Source organism: Drosophila montana, unplaced genomic scaffold, assembly GCF_035044405.1.
Source record: "Drosophila montana isolate Dmon_TW-CO22-7 unplaced genomic scaffold, ASM3504440v1 contig_1624_1, whole genome shotgun sequence".
Taxonomy (NCBI): domain Eukaryota; kingdom Metazoa; phylum Arthropoda; class Insecta; order Diptera; family Drosophilidae; genus Drosophila; species Drosophila montana.
Genome location: NW_026996559.1, coordinates 1257287 through 1273096, shown reverse-complemented (window position 1 = coordinate 1273096; position 15810 = coordinate 1257287). Strand labels below are relative to the sequence as shown.

Below are 15810 nucleotides of genomic sequence, written 5' to 3'. Positions count from 1 at the left end.
ACCAAACTTGACATGCAGCTTCTAGAATGGTATATGTATGTATACACATCAAGTATCCTTCATTTTACAGCTATCGCCATCTCCCCGGTACTGCTGCTATTTTAATTTGTTATTTTATTCAGAGTTGATTTATTTTTTGGTTTGGCTGTTGAGTAGAGGCGGCGGCAAGTTGCGTTGTTTGTTACGAGTTCGAGTCCTATCGCGGGAATTTGTTTTTTTATTTATTTTTATTACTACTAAAGCAAACGAGCGCGTAGCGCGAGCTTCATTTGATGTTGGTAGAAGAGGGTTCAGGGTATCCCCTAGTCGGATACTCCCGACTAGAGCCTCCTACTTGTTTTTTTTTACTGTTTTGTGTAATATTTATTAACTATTTTAATTGTATGCTAATCAAAAAAAAAGGACATAATATTAGTGTTACATTTAGCTGCTGTATAACTGTAATTTTGTTTGTATTTGTTGATAACGATTGTTTTGCTTCTGCAAATGCTAGTTGAATAAAAATAAAAATGAGTAAAATACAGGCCAATTGTTTTACGTAAAAACGGAATTAGGTCGAAACATGCATGGCTTCCCATTGGCCATTTTCCTGGCGACGATATTGCACACGATCCGCAATCTGGTCCACGCCCACCTTGAGAAAGTCATAGCGCTGTGCCACGAATTTGAAGGCGGTGCTGTTGAGGGGTTGGGGGGAAATGGTTAATGCGATGTACTTTTTATATTAGGCACCAACGTACAAGGTAGGAGGACGCTGCAGCGACTGGCCCTGCTCTAGATGATCTTTGAGGAACTGGTCATGCTTAGCCTTGAGTTCATCATAATCCACCGGCTGTCCACAGGGAAAGATAGTGTCACGTATTTGCGCCGAGAGCGGCTCTTTGGACCACAACGCATCCAGCTCAGACTCGGGCAGCTCCACAGCGGTGGCGCCAATGAGACGCACTTGCCAGGTGTGCGGCCTTTGACCCGGCGAAGGCAGCACCACTTGGGGCAACAGGATGGTAATGCCGCACTTGGTATTCGCATTGATATTCTTATAGTTGCGTGTAAAACGCTGTGTTACGTAGATAATGCATTTATCATTGCTGAGTCCGCGATAGAGCACAGTACGATTGAGTACACCGAACTCATCATCGATGGTGGCCAAATTCATGTATTGCACCGAATCTGGCTGTTGCTTAGAAACAGCATCTAACAGCTGCTTTAGAAGCTCGATAGGGTCATCGGGATAATCGACAATGCGCGCAACTGAAGATTCAGCCATTTTTGAAATGCGACTGCAAAATATTAAGAAATGGTAAGTATTTTTGAATTTAAATAAGTGCGCGCTGCACACAGGTTGGCAGCCACTCAAACTATCGAAAGCAAAGCTCAGCTAGCGATGCAACGATATCGGCACTATCGCAATCAATCGATATGTCGATTGACAATGTACCAGGCACGTAAATATAAGACTACAAAATTTGTTACTGTTTATAAATACATCCCCATTCATCAGGTTGACAACGAAATCGCTGCATGGCAAACGTTTAATTTTTGAGGTTTGCTTGTGGTCCTTGCTTGCGCTAACCATAAGCGCTGCGGCCGCCTAAAAATCAAAGATGTCCATACTGGATATGAAGGCCGGTCCGCCGGACTATTGGGCGGAAATTGGCAACTTCTTTTTACCGCTTAAATATCTAATTACCAACGATCGGTTCGATGCACTTGTACAAAATATTGATATGCATTACCTGATCAATGCGGTCTTCTGGATATTTGTGGCGTTATTCTGCGGCTTCTACGGATTTCAGCGCGTCTTCCAGGTGAGCCAACTACAGTAAACGAGCTGCAGTAAGCGACAGCACGGCGTTCAATTGCTGTTTGCTGCGCGTGCCCAATTAGTTTGACGTTTATAAATAGTCAGCAGGCAGCTGTAATGTGGCAGCAGCGGCGGCGGTGGCATCGGCAGCGGTGGCGGCAGCGGTGGCGACGTTATGATAAGACATGCGACCAACTGCCGCGACCGACAACCATTAAGATTAAACATTATTTGAAACCAGACTCAAGCCGAACTGATATACACTAACATGCACATATACATAAATGCATAATACACGCCAATGCATGTCTTTATATATATACAATATACATATATAGTACATATGTAAGTTTGCACCGTGAAGTATCCCAATAAATTACTAATTGACATTTATTTTTGCTTGTCTTGACAGTTCTTCCTTAAATCGTCGAACGTCAAGTATTTTAAGCGGAAACAATTCGCTCGCTTGATATGGAACATTGCATTCTATGGAGCCTGCTGTCTCTTTTTGCACTTCTACAATGAATTTATGATATTGCCGCAGTTGATGAAGAACCAGGGCCGCTATTCGCTCTTCCATAGTTCGGACAATCTCATCTTTTATCGGTCGCATCAGTATGAGAAGTTTCAGTTTTATTCGATATTCATCATTGCCTTCTATTTGCATGGCGCCATGCTGGACTTCAAGGAAGCTGACTTTTTGGAGACCGTCTCCAAGTGGCTCTACCTCTTTGCCCTCATCGCGATCGACGTGTACAGGCATGTGCGAACATAAAAAGCTACCTCTTCATTAGCAATATGTAATGAAATGTTAATCTACCTGCAGATATGAAAACTATTTTGTCGGCCTGAATCTCACAATGGGGCTGCACAGCATACTTGCGGAGTGCCTGACCCTGCTGGCTCTGCAGAATTCGAATCGTAATCGCTGGGTCTACCAGCTGTTTATGGGAATGCGGGTTGCCGCCTGGTTGCATGTGCATATCAATCTGCTGCCCTTCAATTACTTTATACCCACGCTTTTCGCCAAGAACTTTAAGCTGCCGCTTAATGTGGCCATTTGGCTGTGGTATGGCCTCGCCATATGGAATTCACCGGTGTTGCAGCTCTTCTACCATCAGATCTATCATACCTCGCCCTCGGATTGCTCCGGCGAGGGCTCTGCGGCTAAGTAAGCGAGCCATTGCATATTCTACCGCCAGTTGTTTGCACTCCCTTTGCTAATATGATCCTTGCAGATGCATCTTGATGAGGGACACCAGCGAGTATCGACATTACAAGACGCTTAAAAGGGCGTACATCGAGGTGAAGCTGGCCCATGAGAAGGCCACATCCAATCCTATTCCAGCCACTGAATCCGCCTCGGCCAAAACCTATCAGGCCATCAAGTGTAAGCTCTCCTCAATTCCTAAATGTCATTCCACGATCTCTGACTAATCTTTCGTTGTTCGACCTGCAGGCGTTATGATGCTGAAGCGCAAGTTGAAGCGTATACGCGAGGGTCGCGGCGCCGAGCCAGACGATAGAGAGGAGCTCAACGCGGATTGAGAAAGGATTGCTTATTGACTGCAAAAAAAACCAAAAACTTTGTTTCTTCTGCTTATAAAAGACAAAGCCCTAGGCAGGGTGCTTTTTGCGCCTCTTTTTCCAACTACCTCCCAAATCTTAAACACACGAATACATACCACATACCCAACATACCAATGAACATCACAGTGACATACACAAACATGCACACACACACACACATACACATACACACACACACGCTCTCTCTAGCGCCTAGTTAGTTTTCAAATTTCACACCTAGTGAACTCTAAAGCAATAATTATTTATGTACTTATGAACGTAGCAGTAGCATATAAATCGCCTTAGCTCAACAAATCGTTGTTTTTTCGCTGTGACTTACGAAATTTCGAAATATTTGTAGTTCTATTAAAAATAAAGCAATTAATCAATAAAAAACCTTCGATTTTGTACTCATAAAACTATATGGAATGGCAATCTGCCTTCAGCTATTTTGGATGTTAGAAAGAACCCAAATTTTTGCACAAATTGTGATGTAACCCCGCGCCATTTCTGTCATATTTGGGTAAAATTTAGAATTGACATTTTTGGGGAGATACGAATATTCCAGAAATTGTAAATGCCTGTAACTCGGTAAAATGTAGTGCAATCTTGGAAAGAGAAACCTTTTCGTACTGCTGCAACGCGATGGGTATATTCCATGCATCGGCAAATGTTTGATTTTATAGCCGACCCTACTTGGACAAAAATTGTGACGTCTTCATTAGTCATTAACTTAGTAATTAACTAATATTTATTGAATGAAAACAGGCCAAAAAATGTATCTATCACTATAAAAGTATCGATGCTATTGGGAATAAATATGATATTTAAAATAGCAGAGCTTTCCTTCGTTTTCTTTGCTTTTCAATACGCTGGAAATCGTATTGTGAATTGGTTGCATAGTGTGCAATCCGTCGGTTTCATAAAATTATGTTTTTGAAAATTGTACGTATTTTAAGTTTTATGAATATATTTTTGTAGTTTCTTCCATTAAGACTATCCCAAGAGTTAGAAACACAGGTAATTGTTGTTGTTTGTTGTTTTGTTTTTTGTTTTATTTTTTTTTTGTTTTTTTTTTTTAATATTCTTGCTTTATTGATATTTGAAAAGAATTTCTATTTGAATTTTTTGTTTCTTTTATGCCTTTTTGTTTTTGCTTTGTTTCCATTCACTTTTCCATTAATTTTTATAAATAAGTAGTTGTTGTTTGTTTATCTTATCATGTTTTTAGTTCTGTTCTTCGGTTTCTGTCTTCTGTCTTCTATCGTGTTGTTGTTTTTGTTTTTGAACCTCATTGTTTTGCTTTAAAAATTCTCACTAGTTGCTAAGTTCTTATTTTTTTTTTTTTTAGTTTTTTTTTTCTTACTTTTTTCATTTGTTTTGTTTTGTTTTTGGCATTTTTTCTTTGCATTAGTTTAATTTTAGACGTTTTGTGATGCCAATTTGCATTTTTAGAAAATTCTCAAACAGCTTTACGAACAAATTTACGTTTTTCAGTTACGTTTTTGGGTACCACAAATTATTTGTGATTGTGTGAATGAAAAGGGGTGCTGGGGGGGGGGGGGGGGGGGGGGGCATGGGGCATGGTTGGATTCGGGGCGGGACGGTGCGGGGAAGTTTGTGCATTCTCAATGTGTGGTTGTTGTTGTTGTTGTTGTGTTCGTGGTGCAGGGCAAAAGTCTTGCAAACAACTCGGCACTTGGATGCCCTTTTCGCTCCAAAGCCTTTTAAAAGTTCATATGTTGAGCAAAAAAAAAAATTGTTTTGGGATTTATACAATTAGCTTTTAGATTTTGTAAATCGTATAATTTTTAGTTGCTTTTTTGGGTTTTGTTTAAGTATATTTAAATTGTTTTTGCTATTCTTTTTGTTAAATTTTTTATGTCTTCTTTCTTTGCTTACAAATTAATTCAATTCGTGTTTGTTTGTCTGTTTTTTCGTTTTTTTAGGTTTTTCAATTGTGTTTTGTATTTTTCATAGTTTTTGTATTTTTTAAACAATTTTTCAAAGTTTTGTTAACAAGTTGCTGTGTATACCGCTTACCATTTCATTAATGTTAAATTTAATTTTACTATTAAATTTATGTTTAAAATTAATGTTAGTTGTTTGTTCTTGTTGTTTTTTGTTTTGTTTTTGTTTTGCTTAAATTTTGCATTTAAAGGTACGTTCTAAAAAAAAAAATGTTTTCGTTATTTCTTGTTTTTTTTTTTTTTTTTTTGCATTTTTATATATATATTATTATATGTTATAATGTATATTTACTTGTTATATCCCCCTCTTTATATGCATATGTAGTTACATGCATATATAAATTGTTGCTCTTCGCTTGATAATACATATATATATTTTTTTTTTTTTTTTTTTTCCGACTGTACCTAAATACGAATATTCGAAAACTTTGCGCTCAATTGGTAGGTAACCTTCACAATAAAATTATGAAATTTTCCCAGTGTTGTGCTTTAGTTTTGTTTTTATGGTTTTTTTTTCGTTCATCTCGATTTCCACGCTTTGGTAAAAAATACTTCAATATTTGCACATTCTGCTCGGGGCTTAGTAATATACATAAATGTGTTATCCCTTGCTTTCTTGTTTTCAATTTTCATTTTGTTTAATGACTAGTGATATTTATATGTGCTGAAATTGCCGCCAATTAAAAGGGACTTTAAATTTGTTGCGATTTAAGCCTTTTTTTTCGCACATAAAAACCTCCAAAAATTGCCTAATCAAATATCTGTTTAGCTTTTTATAGCGAACATACAATCTGTGCTTTTTGAAATGCTTTTTCATTTGTTACATACAAAAAGACAGTATACAATAATTTTTAATTTTCTTTTCTTTCAAATTTGAATCACTCAACATTTAAATTAAAACCAAATGTCTATACATTTTAGTAGCTTTTGTTAACTTTGAGCATTTCCCTTTTCGGTTAGTTCAATCTGTACTCTGGCTATGGTTCTTGCAACAATATGGCAACACTGTTTATAAAAGATGAACATTTCACGGAGGCACAGGCACAGCAGGGCTCTCAAGAGCTGGCTGCTATGCACACATTCTCATTGCGATCAGCTTTCCGGCTGTCAATTATTGTAAGAGGCAGTTAAGAGCTACGAATAGCAGATAATTTTAAATAATTTTGTTAAAATTCATTTATTAATAATTTGTTTGTGAAGTGTGTGCGTTTTAGATTTTAGATTAAAAGACCGCATATGTAATTTTTAGGTGCTGAGAAATTGCTCGTTAGCCTAGATGCAACATTGAAAAGTTGAGTTTCTTTCGAGCGACACTTTGTTTCAATTATGGGTTTATTTTTATTAGTTAAACAATAATCGTAGAAACGCACAATCATTCAACCATTCAATATTCAAATACAAATACACCCAAGTACACTTAGACATCAATCGCATTCGTCGCAAATCAAATCAATGCAAATGAAACTGACAAATCGAATCAAACGAGCCAAACGGACAAACGGGCAAACAGACGGACAGACGGAAGGACAAACAAACGAGCGAAAACATTTCAAATGAAATTAAATTCTAATTAGCCAAAAATGTTGCCTAAGGTGTTTTGCACAGTTGGCGAGGGGTGCGAGGGGCGAGGAAGCGGGGGGGGGGGGGGGAGAGTGGTGGTTGTTGTTGTTGTTGTTGTAGGAGGCGTGGCATGATAATGAGTCCGCTGAAAATGAGCGGCACGCGCAACAATGCAAAATTCGAATATAATGAATGAAATTATGTTGAAAACATATTTTTTGTGTCCCAAAATGAGAGAAAACAAAAAGAGAAATGTGGAAAAACTGTTTGCTTCCGCTTTGGTCCCACCCAAAGTTGGTCCTTTGTCCATTTTTGGGCTGTTTTCCTATTAGCAAGCAATAAATTTGTCGCTTCTATTGAGCGCCAGTGCCCAGTGCCCAGTGCCCAGTTTCCATCCCCCCTTTCCCCCTCTGCTTTCGCTAGGTGGAATAGATAGGCCCATTAAACAAGTCGCGCGGACTGACTGTTCTTTCGCAATGGCGCCCCAGGGGTAGTGGAGAGTGGCGGTGTGGGGGATGGGGAGGGGGGGTGTGGGTGGCAGATTGGAGGCTCTAACTTTATGATTGCTTTTGTATTGCCCAAGCGCAAACACTGAGGCGAGCGATGGGACGGGGCGGATCGCTTTGCGCGTCTCAGGGCAATAGATAAATGCTGTTACATACTTTTAGGAGCTGAGCGGCAAAAGTTATAACAAAACTCGCTGATACGCATCGCAGCGCGCAGCCAGGCCCAGCCAGGACCCTGGCATCAAACAGCAAAATGCATGAAACAATGAGAATCACAATAACAACAGTAGACATAAGGCAATTGTCTGTGTGTGTGTGTGTGTGTGTGTTAGTGGAGAGGGAGGGGTTGTGTGTGTGTGTAATAGCAGGGCGCGGCGCAGTCAGACAGTCAAGGCGATAGCCGGGCTAATGTCCTTTTTGTGTGGCCACAGCTGGTATTATTGTTACTGTTGATGCTGCTCCTCTTCTTCTGCTTCTCATTCTTGTTGTTGTTGTTGCCGCAACAATTATGATTTGCGGTTGGCTTCAATGTCGCTGCCTGGCTGCCTGTCCAGGCGACAAGCGCTTACCGAAAGAAAAGCAAAAATAGGCAAAAACAAAAAATCAAAAAAACTAAAAATAAAACACCAACAAACGCCTAGCGAGTTGCCTGCTTGGCTCCGTCATTAAAAGTGTTTTAAAAACTTTCGACATTTGCGTTTTTTTTTGAATCAGCCCCTTTTCTGCGTCCGCCCTTCATATATATGTAAGTAGCGTAAAATAATAATTTGTTATTGGTTAATGGCTTTTCATTATGTGTACAGTTTCTGCTCGCCTGCATTTTCATTTAATTAAAGTGTTACACAACGCTAAAAGTCGCCTGCAACGGAAAGAAGATGCAGATAATTAAGGGAACGCGAATGACTCTGCAGAATGACCAAAATTAAGTTATGAGGCAATCTATCGAACTCCAAACATAGTTCGTAAATGTTTGATATGAGCGAGATCTTTGATCTATATACATACATACATAGACAATCAACTCAAAAAATATATATGAATTAGATAATTTTTTCCAATAAAAAACTGTTCTCAAATATACCACAACGGCTTTGCCTTTCCTCCTGCGATAAGCCTACACAAAATATTAAAATACCGCACTGACCGCATTCATTATCTATTCAATTTCAAATGTATGTGCTTCAACATTATAATTTAATTGTGTAATCGTTTACACTTATTTGCATTAGTAAACGTTCGTCTGATGTTAAGAATATACGGTCCTGCGAAAAAGTTCATTCATTGTTAACCCCATTAAACCTAGCGTACACTGCCAAGTTAAAGGATCCATGCGCAGATCTCTGTCTGCTCTGTCAGAGCACCGTTACAGACGACGCTTTCGCTGCCGATGTACAGGCGCCTACAGTTCGTAACAGTATTCTGTTAGGTGTGCTCAGCTTCCCTTTTGGGCATTTGTGTGGCGCTGTTAAAATTTCCCTAACCAATGTTAAGCTTAACATGAACGTTTGATTTTGGGTTTTAAACGTTTTTTAAGCGCTTTGCAATTCGAAATACATTTTTGTTTGCCGCTGCCTTAATCAACATTATTTGATTTTTATTGCCCACGGAAATGCAGATAAACGAGTGGGGCGCGAGAAAAGAAGCAATGAAATAAACCAAAAGCGAACCAAAAACAAAACCAGGCCAACTAACTCCACGCCCAGAGACAAGCCAACTTTTTGGCGCCTGGACAGTAAATACACTTTTTTGTTTTTGTGTCGTTGTTGTCAAAATTGTCGTTGCTTTTGTTGCTGTTGTTGCTGCTGTTGTGGCTGTTGGCACGTGACCCGCTCGGGCAGGTAGCCGCTGTAAATTGTGCGCATAAATTGCAGCACAATTGCAAATTTGCATAAATTATGAGAGGCGCGAGTGCATTAAAAAGGTGAACATACCAAGAGGAAAAAGTTATATTCGACGTGCCGAACATTAAATACCCAGGTTCATTTAAAAAACACAACAAATTGCTGCACCTTAACTATGTATGTGTGTGTGTGTGTGCGTGTGTGTGTGTGAGTATATGACATAACCAAATAATAACTTGTGAAATGCTTCATGTTTATTGTTCGGTTATATTGCTTTTTGGGTTTTATTTGCCATTTGGCAAGACAATTGTAATACGCTCTCTGCAAGGGCATAAACAATATACGGATCATTCTGTTGTTGATCTGTGGCCATGTTGTCGGCTGTTATGTCGATTGTGGCCAATTAGACGCGTTGCACGCGCGCGCAGCTGACAAACTAAAATTGAATTTGAATTCCAAATGGTGATTATTTACTGAGCACACACACACACACACACACACGCAGAAACACTTGAAACACGCACACTTGGGCATAATAACTAAAGCTTTGTGCTAACTAATTGCCGCAAGGCGCGTTCGCTGTTTATTTGCACTAATTTGCAGACATCATTTGCAGCTCTCTCTCTCTCTCTCTCTCTCTCTCTCTCTGTCCCTCTAGTTTACCCATTCGTGTCAAATTCAAAGGAAAAATAAATAATTACAACAATAATTATGATTATGATTCTGCTTTTTTTTTAGCTAACTATGTAACATTTTAACTAACGTTTTTTGTGATTACTAAATTTCAATTGCTGTTCCAGAAATTACGAACTGTTAGATTTCAGTTATCGGCTATCAGTTATCGAAATGTCAATTAGAAGGGACGAGTTAAGTAGAATCGATAGTTCCGTCTGTGAACTAGTTGTAGATCAGCTGATCAGCTTGCTTTTTACCTGAACAATTTCTGGTTGGAAATAAAATATAGTATATCTATACGGGCATGATTACGAAACAATGGAGATGTCTGACCTTACTTTCGAGCTGTATATGCATATAAGTCTGGCAACGCCAGCCACAATAATACAATTACAATTGCAAGCAGAGCAAGTTCCAGTTCATTTGAAACTTTAAATGGCCGTTTCAAATTCGATCATGAAATAATTAAACACGCGACAACCAAATCTCGTATTTGGTACATTTCTGGAATAGCCTGTCGTCAAATTTGTCTAACTTGTTCCTCTCGTTCTTAATTCTTAAATTGTTTTGTGCTTATTTCTTTTGTTGTTGTTGTATTCGTTAAACATTAGTGTACAATTTTAGCTATAATTAGTTAGGGTTCGTTCTTTATCATTCCTTTACCTTATGAATACATATGCAAGTATATAACAAATACTTTTATTTCGCTATATAGCTGTGTTATAATTATAGTTACTTGGATTTTCTTCTTCTTCTTCTTCTTGTTAAGTTTGTCAAGTTGTTTGTTTGTTTTTTGTTATTTTTGTTGTTGTTGTTGTTGTTGCTGTCGCGGTTGCTGCCGTTGTCACGATACAAAAAATAAATTAAAAGCGAAATTCTCATGTTGTTTTTCCGACTGTCTGTGTGTGGGCACATACATATCTACGTGGGCGTGTCAGTAAGTGTGTGTGTGTGTGGGTGTGTGTGTGTGTGTGACCGTGCATGTGAGTCTGTGCGTGTGTGTATGTGTGCTGTTGTTGATGCCGGTGTCGTCCTTATGGGATTTACAACACAGGCCTCGCCACATTCGGCTTGGCCGTCGTAGAGGCAATCTCCGACAGCTTGATGTCAATGGGTACGCGAGTGTCGTAGAGCGTGGGCGCCTGCAGGATAATGCCGGCCGTGCCCACGACCACAGCTATTGTGAATATCCAGAGGAAGAGTCGATCCAGTACCATGGCAACATACTTCCAGTCCTCTTTGACCTGTTGGCAGAAAAACAGTATATACATATATATATATGATGAGGCAACTAAAATGATAAGCTCAAAATCCATATCAAAGAGATTAAAAGGAATTATTTGATAAGATCTGTCGTTAATTCAAATAACTTATATTAATTAGAATTCGAATCAATGTGGGATTATGGGTTGCTGGGAGATGAATCAATGGAGAAAGAATCGCTTGATGCCTTTTTGAATAGCTCTTATCAAAACGAATCATTCGAATCAGTGCGTTTGTATAAAACGTCTCATTGAATGAGAATTAAGTTATGCTCATTCGGTTAGCATAATTATAAATATTTTTTACGCCGTTAAAGGCATCGTAATAAAAAAAAGTTAATACTAATTTGTCAATGTCCATTCGCATTATACTCATTGACATGAAGCATCTAATTGGATACAAAATCAACGAGCATTCAGACAGTCTGATTAAATAAGTGAGTTAACGCTCAAAATATTTTGAATCGTTATTAAAATACAACTTTAAACGAATGCTTGTTGAACTTTTACATCAATTAGTTTTCAACGAGCTATTCGAGTTATTCAGATCGATTTGAGATATTTGAATGAATGTTTAACATATGTAAGAACAATAGATAGATGATATGAGAAATGAAAAAAAAAAAATCTTTTAAACTCCGATTCAAGGTGGTTTATTGCAATCATATTGAGCATATGATTGAAAATTTGTATGAATAATATTTGCATAGTTGGAATGTTTTGAAAGGACAAAAAAAGACAATGAACTGAACTAAAATGATAATAACCAATATCCTATACATTGCAGTTGGCAATCTGAATAAATGAATTGAATGAATGACTCAATCTGTTAACAAGTCCTTCAAAGTATATACATTGACTTAAGACATAATGTTTTGATTGCAGCCAATAAAAATGAATAACAATAATTCAATAAACTTAATATAATATTATTTCAAATGATTTACATTGTAAGGGATTTTCTGATTGAATGAGTGAATCAGCTTACAAATGATCCAAAGTACTTGCTGTTAATTAAGTCATATCATTGAATGCCATGCGAGTTGCTCAGTGTGCACCAAGACATTCGAAACATTTGAATTGACATGAGTTCTATTTATAAGCGAGGTATGATTGACACGCTGTCAGGACTCACGACCATTCAGTTGACTTTATGGATTCACCTCGCATTTCCGCTGTACGGCCCCGGCCCCCACGTGCCCCAACGTGCCCCCAGCATGTCCCCGAATGTAAATGCCAGCGCACTTTGGCAGAGCCAAGTGTTCTATTATGTGTGCTCTGTCTGATGTTTTTTCCACATAACTCAGTACTTGCCGCTTGTCATGTTATGTCCTGCGTGGTCTGTTGTGTGCTGTGTGCTTTGTGCTGTGGCATGGCTTAAGCCCAGCATGACATTCCAATAATGATTGAATGTGTGCGTAATTTTAATAAAATACTTTTATTGGCATTTGTGCCGCCACAAGACATTCATTATGCCGGGGCAAACTACTTGAAGGGAGTGCACAGGGACTCAAAGGACCTGCCGGCCGTGTTCATAAGGCGCATGAAAAGTCATTAAAACTTTTCGATGCTCCATCCTCGCCATAAGCCGCCAGCCGGAGAGACAGGAAACGAAAGACCAGCACGGGACATGCTGCATGATGAAAGGTCAACAAAAGGGCAAGGCTGGCCGTTGTCTGGACCATATTATCAGCAGCAGCAACATCATCATTATCATCTGGGAGCGGTAGCTGGTAGCTGGTAGCTGTGCTCATTTGTTACCGCCATTGTCCCGGCTAGGTGTCATCGAGTCGCCGCCCATCGATTATTGACGTTCCAATAAATCCAAGCTAAGGCCGCTCTAATTTATTGCGCCCGCCAACGCGTTGCCCTATTAACACTGTGCGCCCACTTTTGTAGGCCAATACCCCAATCCCTAATCCCGGATCCGTCCTATGCCATGACAGTTGCCGCCGGCAGTGGCAGCGGCTGCCTGGCACTTAGGCTAAACCCCGCCAAATGCTAAGCGGCTTTGGGCTTTGCCTCGCGACCTCGCTTAGCCTCATTTGGCGTCTGGCAGAGATTCAGCTTCAGGTTGAGCTTGAGCTTGAGCTTCTATTAAATCTACCGCTTCGCAACTCACCCGTGTGCTTTCCTCCTCTTTGCGCGTCTGATCCGCAATGTACGTGACGCCGTCCATGGCTTTGTGGAGCTCCGGGCAGGTGTGCCAGCGCTGGCGCACATTGCCGCGCCCCGTACAGCAATGGGGGCCGCCCTCGCGCTGGCAGGCGGGCAGTATATCACAGGCCGGCGGTGGTGGTGGGGGCGGCGTGATACCCCCCGCAGCCGCCGCCGCAGCCGCAGCGGCAGCTGCTGAGGTGCTAGCACCTGATGCCGACGCTGCTGCCGCCGCCGCTGCCGCCGCCGCCGCCGCAGCAGCAGCAGATGTGGTGGGTCGGTGCAGATGCAGCAGCTCCGAGGATTGACAGGCGGCGCCGGCGCCCATGCCCTGGTGTATCTGTATGGTGCCGCTGCAGCAGGAATCGGCCAGCGTCGAGGCGGTCGCCACCGAGTTGACCGTCGTTGTGGACTTTATCACATTGGGATTGTGGTTACCGCCCAGGCCAAGGTCGCTGGTGGTCGTCGAGGCGTGTGCCTGATGCGCGTGCAGCGGCAATGGCGAGAAGTTTGCCGAGCAGCTCGACTGCTGTCGATACAGATGATAGCTTCCTGCCTGAGTGGCCTGGTGCGCCAGCGTTGAGGTGGAGCTGCTTTTGCCAGCCCCCCCACCACCAACAGCCGCACACCCACCGCCGGCAATGTAATGATGATGACCGGCTCCATTTTGGCCCGTCTGGCTCGAGGTGGAGGTCATCTGACGGAACTTGGTCGGCGTCAGCGGATGGTCCAGCAAGGAGCCGCCCGTCTGCTGGTACTGATTGTGGTACTGCGCATCGATTAGCGAGGATGTGGTCGAGGTCTGCTGGTTCACCGTCGAGATCGTTGGCGGATACAGCGAGCTCAGATGGCCAGTGATCGTCGATGCTCCGCAGCCGCCGCCGATGCCGCCGATGCCACCCACAGCGCCCAGCTCGTCCATCAAGCTGAGGGCCTGCACCCTGTGCTGCAGATGCGGCGAGGTGCTGCGCGACGTTGTCTTGGGGCTGTGGTGCATGCTGCAAGTGCCGCAAATTAAACGCAAAAGCAAACGTCAACTCACGTACAACGCTCAGACGGACACACTTACCGGGACAGGGCCACGGGCGGTGGCAGCGGTGGTATTTGATCCCTCAGCTCGAGTCCGTTGCAGGTGCGCACCATGAGGCGGCGCGAGGACTTGCTGCAGGCAACAAATGCAAATGGGCAAAGTTAATTTGGGTGATTGATTAAGTTATGTGGAATATATTATATATATTTGAATGGCACATACATCATTTCGCTGATCGGATAAAGCGGCCGGCGCATCACCAAAAAGCGCGGCAGCTGATTGATGAACACCGTGCGCACCCAGGGCGCCATCGTGTGCGTCTGCGGTGACCGGAAATGGATGTTCAGCACCAGGACCGTTACGCAGATGCTGCAAAGGAGACAAACGTGGCGCCAGTTAGAGAGTGCGTGTGGGTGAGGGTGAAGGTGAGGGCGTAGTCTAGTCTTTTAGTCCGGCTAATTAACTTGTGACGCCCGCGTCTGTCTAATTAGCTGCCAGTCCAGACACAGGCAGAGGCACAGGCAATGGTGGTGCTGGCGCTGGTGCTGGCTGCTGTGGCCATTGCCTTAATTACATCATTTGTGGTCCGAGTCCAAGTCCGAGTCCTGTTGCGCCAAGCGGCATGGCCATTGTGCTCGTCCCGTCTCGACTCGACCTGAGCCTCAGCCTCAGCCTCAGCCCCAGCCAGAGCCACAGCCAGCCAAGGAACGCGCTCCGTGTGAGTTCCAGACAAGGGCGTCAGCCTCGACTTTTGTTTACAAACAATTAGGCGGCCATTTGTGCGGCAAATGTGGGCGTGGCAAATGGCTGTAAATTGCGAAGCCATTTTTGAAGTTTGACTTGCGGCCGAGTCGAGGCGAGTCGAGGTGAGGTGGGGCGACGTGGGGCGAGGCGGGGTTAAGTCAAGTCAAGTCGACTGGGGCGTGGCATGTGGGCAACTGGCCAAGCGAGCGTCAGATATGAATAGGTTTCAGGCTCAACAAAAAAAACTTGCGTTTGACCAACAAACAGATATCCTAGATATCGAACCAAAGTTCTCTAACTTAAGTTAAAGAGTGTTTTTCATGAATGTCGTGGGAGTTACAGTCGGAAAGTAGTATGGAAAAAAGGAGCCATTGCTTTTTATCTTCCGTAATGAAAATTACGAGACAGCACAGTCGTAAGTCTATATTTGTAGATGTTTCCCAAATAAATTATAGTCTTAAATAATCTTCTTAACTACAATTGAATAAAATTTTGTCATTTACAAATTATTCCTTTTTTATTTAATAATTATCTTACTTATATATAATTTTCTTTACCATTTCTATGTTGCAAAAACAATATAGAACAATAAAATAAAATCAAGAACGAACGATCTTAAAAGTTTTTCTTATTGAAGCTCCGTCAGTTCGGTTAAGAAGAGCGTAGAGAGGTGTCCCATAGAAATGATATCT

At 41.7% G+C, this 15810-nt stretch overlaps 3 protein-coding genes across 3 annotated transcripts in view; 1 reads left to right on the top strand and 2 right to left on the bottom strand.

Moving 5' to 3' along the window:
- Nucleotides 1-411: 411 nt before the first annotated feature.
- On the bottom strand, nt 412-1890 carry LOC135440270 (pyridoxine/pyridoxamine 5'-phosphate oxidase). The gene is made up of 3 exons (XM_064699355.1): nt 1737-1890; nt 741-1280; nt 412-677 (listed from the first exon to the last, which is right to left on the bottom strand). Exons 2-3 carry the CDS (start codon nt 1265-1267, stop codon nt 551-553), a joined length of 654 nt encoding a protein of 217 aa, XP_064555425.1. The 5' UTR covers nt 1268-1280; nt 1737-1890; the 3' UTR covers nt 412-550.
- On the top strand, nt 1474-3769 carry LOC135440264 (uncharacterized). The gene is made up of 5 exons (XM_064699342.1): nt 1474-1808; nt 2217-2563; nt 2631-2975; nt 3043-3194; nt 3264-3769. Exons 1-5 carry the CDS (start codon nt 1605-1607, stop codon nt 3350-3352), a joined length of 1137 nt encoding a protein of 378 aa, XP_064555412.1. The 5' UTR covers nt 1474-1604; the 3' UTR covers nt 3353-3769.
- A 5973-nt stretch (nt 3770-9742) lies between these two features.
- The window catches only part of nAChRalpha3 (nicotinic Acetylcholine Receptor alpha3), a 109901-nt gene continuing 103833 nt past the window's right edge, over nt 9743-15810 (bottom strand). The window contains exons 8-11 of the mRNA XM_064699328.1: nt 14597-14743; nt 14414-14506; nt 13310-14342; nt 9743-11169 (exon numbers count right to left, since the gene is read on the bottom strand). Coding sequence (XP_064555398.1) covers nt 10969-11169; nt 13310-14342; nt 14414-14506; nt 14597-14743 — 1474 coding nt within the window. The 3' untranslated portion in view covers nt 9743-10968. The remainder of the gene's footprint in view (nt 11170-13309; nt 14343-14413; nt 14507-14596; nt 14744-15810) is intronic.